Below are 3,294 nucleotides of genomic sequence, written 5' to 3'. Positions count from 1 at the left end.
CGATCAATCAATTTCTTTCTTGTGTTGTACTCCCTCCCTCACGTAATATAAAATGTTATTAGAACTAATGTATGGATACATTTGTTGTAATAACATGATATTGTAGGAGGTAGGGAGTAATTAGACTTCCTGAAACATGCAACGCTGCGTCATACGCAGAAAATGATATGCATTGTAGCTTATCCTGTGGAACCTCATACAGGTCATCTTCAACAGCTTTGACTGCCGTGAAGGAGAAGGGGCCTGGGTCATCCATCCCGGTTTGCTTCTCCAGCTTGTGCTGATTCCCGCCGGGGCCCAAGGTGAAGATGCCACTGTCATGGCTAGTCGGTTGACGCTCAAAAAAAAAAAAGCTAGTCGGTTTATGCGTCGTGACAGACTCGAAGCACTGATTGACAACGCCCACCGTCCAGCCCCCCGCGGTCGCCGTCTGTGTGGTGTGCAAATGACATTGGAAGGCCAATGCTACAAGTCTAGTATCATTGGACAAATGTTAGGTACGTCGTGCATGGCCCCCATACGAATTCCCGATGCATCCTATTCTTATTCCTATAGACCACATTTTACTACTATTTTGACATCGTGCATCTTTGTCCTGGTCCTCACTCAAACAATGCCACTTTTGTGTCTCCTCATGGCCATTTGGATGGTATATATAGTTTCAGATGACTGAGTGGCTTGAGCTTCAGTGGTCTACCCACCATGACTAGAGCGGCATGTGCAAAAGAGCTGAGTTGATGGCATTTATGAACAGGACTTTCATATTTCCGCTCATGAAGAGGAGATCACAATGCTAGTATACTATGGGCACGTTCCCTTCTTCATTTCAGCAAATACGGCAGGCATTAGTACATTAATCTTCATAAATCAAATTGACCAGCTTGGGAGTTTTGCTCATACATAACATAAATGAATGAAAAGACATAACCTATATATAAGTCATCAATCCACTACTACCAGCTTGCATAGTTACATTCTCAAGGACGGGGAACCACATCGTGCAGTTCATCCATCGATCCATCAAAACATGTACCAATGTGAGCCCTAGGCGGCATTCAGTAGGCAAAGCAGTTGATGCCGCAACACCTCATCAGCAGGCTCCTCAGCCACGTCCTACCCTTCTGCAATGAAACAAGATAATTAGACATTGATAAAAAAATAAAGATTAGTGGTATTAGAAAACTCATAAAGCAGTGGAGCAAATTTCTAGTTGTTAACTGAAAATGCATTCCATACTACTACCACCGATCCAAAATAAGTGTCATGGTTTAACTTATTTTGGATCGGAGGGAGTACTATTTACTGGCAGAGAGACCGACTAGTGAATGAGTATTTTCAGTTAATTTGTTGCAAAACGGAAGGACGCGGACGTTTGGTTCATGGGTGTATCTACATCCTATATGGAAAAAAATAGTAATTCAACAAAAAGTCAGAAAATTCTGAAAATATTTTTGAAATAAACTTGACCTACCATTGTACTTGTGAGAAAAAAATCCACAAAAAGAAAACCCCCCTTTGACTTCTTTTTAAAAAAGACAATTTTTTAGCTAAAATAGTGTGAAAGTGACCTAAAATCAAATAAATTTTGTCTTTTTTGCCTTGAAGTCAACATTGGTTTTTTTCCATGAAAATTTCTATAGTAGTGCGAAAGAAAGTCAAGTTTATTCTAAATAAAACTTCTACCTATTTTGACTTTCTCTTTAATTATTAAAAAAACAACATGGTGTACATACAACCAGGTTCCGAAGTGTATTTCCCCAAAACTGAAGCCATAATCCCATTACTTCAGTTAAGGGCCGTGGTTTTATACTCTTTTCAGCAAAATAATGTCTATGTAGGATTGGAGTTCTTGTGTTGTGAAAGTTACAATCCTGAGGGGCATATATAACGATCTATCATTTTATTGAAACAAATCAATTTCTTTCTTGTGTTGAAAACTTCCTGAAACATGGGATGCAACCATCATACAATGCAGAAAATTAATTGCATACCCGTAGTGGCTTGGCGCAGGGCATGTCCGGTGGGACCTCGTACAGGTCATCGTCAACAGCTTTGACCGCCGTGAAGAAGAAGGGCTCCATTGCCACGTGGGGCCCTGAGTCATCCACCCAGGTTTGCCTCGCAATTTTGTGCTGCTTCCCCATGGCGACGACGCCATTGTCGTAACCAGTGAGGTCCTGCTTGAGTGATTTGTGTGCCACGCCTGGCTCGAAACACTGGTTGACGGCCGCCGTCCAGCCATCGCCGTCGCCGTTGCTGTGGTTGTTCCACTCTCCGAACGGTGGGACTCGCCTCCTGCGACCTGCCCTCGCCCTCTGCATGCACACGTACGTTGTCATCAAGCTAGATAGTAGTACCATAAAACCTGAAGATATATCGTGGGTACAGAGAAGATATGGGTCGCTGTGGTGTGCTTGGCAAGGAATGCAAGGTGGGGCCCGCACAAAAATTATAGCTCTGTGTATGAGTGGGTCCCTCCCATGTACTGGTGTGCACTGGTCACTGGACTGCTGACTGACTGACTGTTGACCCCGGCGGGGACATGGTTGACTAGAGAGCGTGCCGTGTGCTGCAAGCCTAACAGCCATCTTAGCTTCCAGAGCAAGGATTCTAGATTTGCCAGCCAGAACGTACATGAATTTGGAGCTAGCTAAGACATGACTGCACGAAGTATGTGGATCGAGTGTATACATACCTTGCAGGGTTTGTGTACGGGGAACTGGGTGTGCATCGCAGACTCGAAGCGCTGGGAGAGCACAGACCAGTCGTCGCCGCCGCCGTAGTTCCATTGCCCGAACGCCGGTATCCCCCGGTAGCCCCTCGCATCCTGCGAAATACAGATACATCAGCTCCGCTCGGCCATGGCAAGTGAAACGAACGCAACGGCAAGCAACATGAGCATGATCAGCCCTTGATACGGAAGCCATGCATACCTCCATTGGCTTGGCTTGGATTGGTCAGCGATTGTGAGATGGAGCCCCCGGTGACAAGCTCGGCTTAGGCAAGGACACAAGGCAAGAGTGAGGAATGTCTGAGTGATAGAAGAGAGGTATTCACACAGGGAAGGACGGTGGCCGGTTCGGTAAATTTATATGGAAGAGGGTGTGGTGTGCTTAGGAAGGAAGACAACCGACTTTGAGAGTGGAAACTTGGGGCAGAGGGCAAGCCAAGGGCGCGCTAGCTGGCTCTGAACATACTATGCGTGTTCTGGTGGTGCTGTTCTCAAGCAATCTCGGGCGCTGTGTACAAGGGAGGAGGTAGAGGGAGCATGCAGCGGAGCAGTCCAATAAAAGG

At 45.7% G+C, this 3,294-nt stretch overlaps 1 protein-coding gene across 1 annotated transcript; it reads right to left on the bottom strand.

Annotated features, from left to right (window-relative positions):
* Positions 1–847: 847 nt before the first annotated feature.
* On the bottom strand, positions 848–3,073 carry LOC125524488 (uncharacterized). Its single transcript, XM_048689537.2, has 4 exons — positions 2,934–3,073; positions 2,696–2,827; positions 1,992–2,315; positions 848–1,121 (listed from the first exon to the last, which is right to left on the bottom strand). The coding sequence occupies exons 1-4, from the start codon at positions 2,937–2,939 to the stop codon at positions 1,056–1,058; spliced, it is 528 nt and encodes a 175-aa protein (XP_048545494.1). The 5' UTR covers positions 2,940–3,073; the 3' UTR covers positions 848–1,055.
* Between the last annotated feature and the right edge of the window lie 221 nt (positions 3,074–3,294).

The sequence above is a fragment of the Triticum urartu genome, chromosome 7A (genome assembly GCF_056163025.1).
Source record: "Triticum urartu cultivar PI428250 chromosome 7A, HENAU_Tu73, whole genome shotgun sequence".
In the NCBI taxonomy this organism is placed as follows: Eukaryota; Viridiplantae; Streptophyta; class Magnoliopsida; order Poales; family Poaceae; genus Triticum; species Triticum urartu.
The sequence above is the reverse complement of the archived record's forward strand: the minus strand, read 5'-3'. Positions and strand labels throughout refer to the sequence as shown.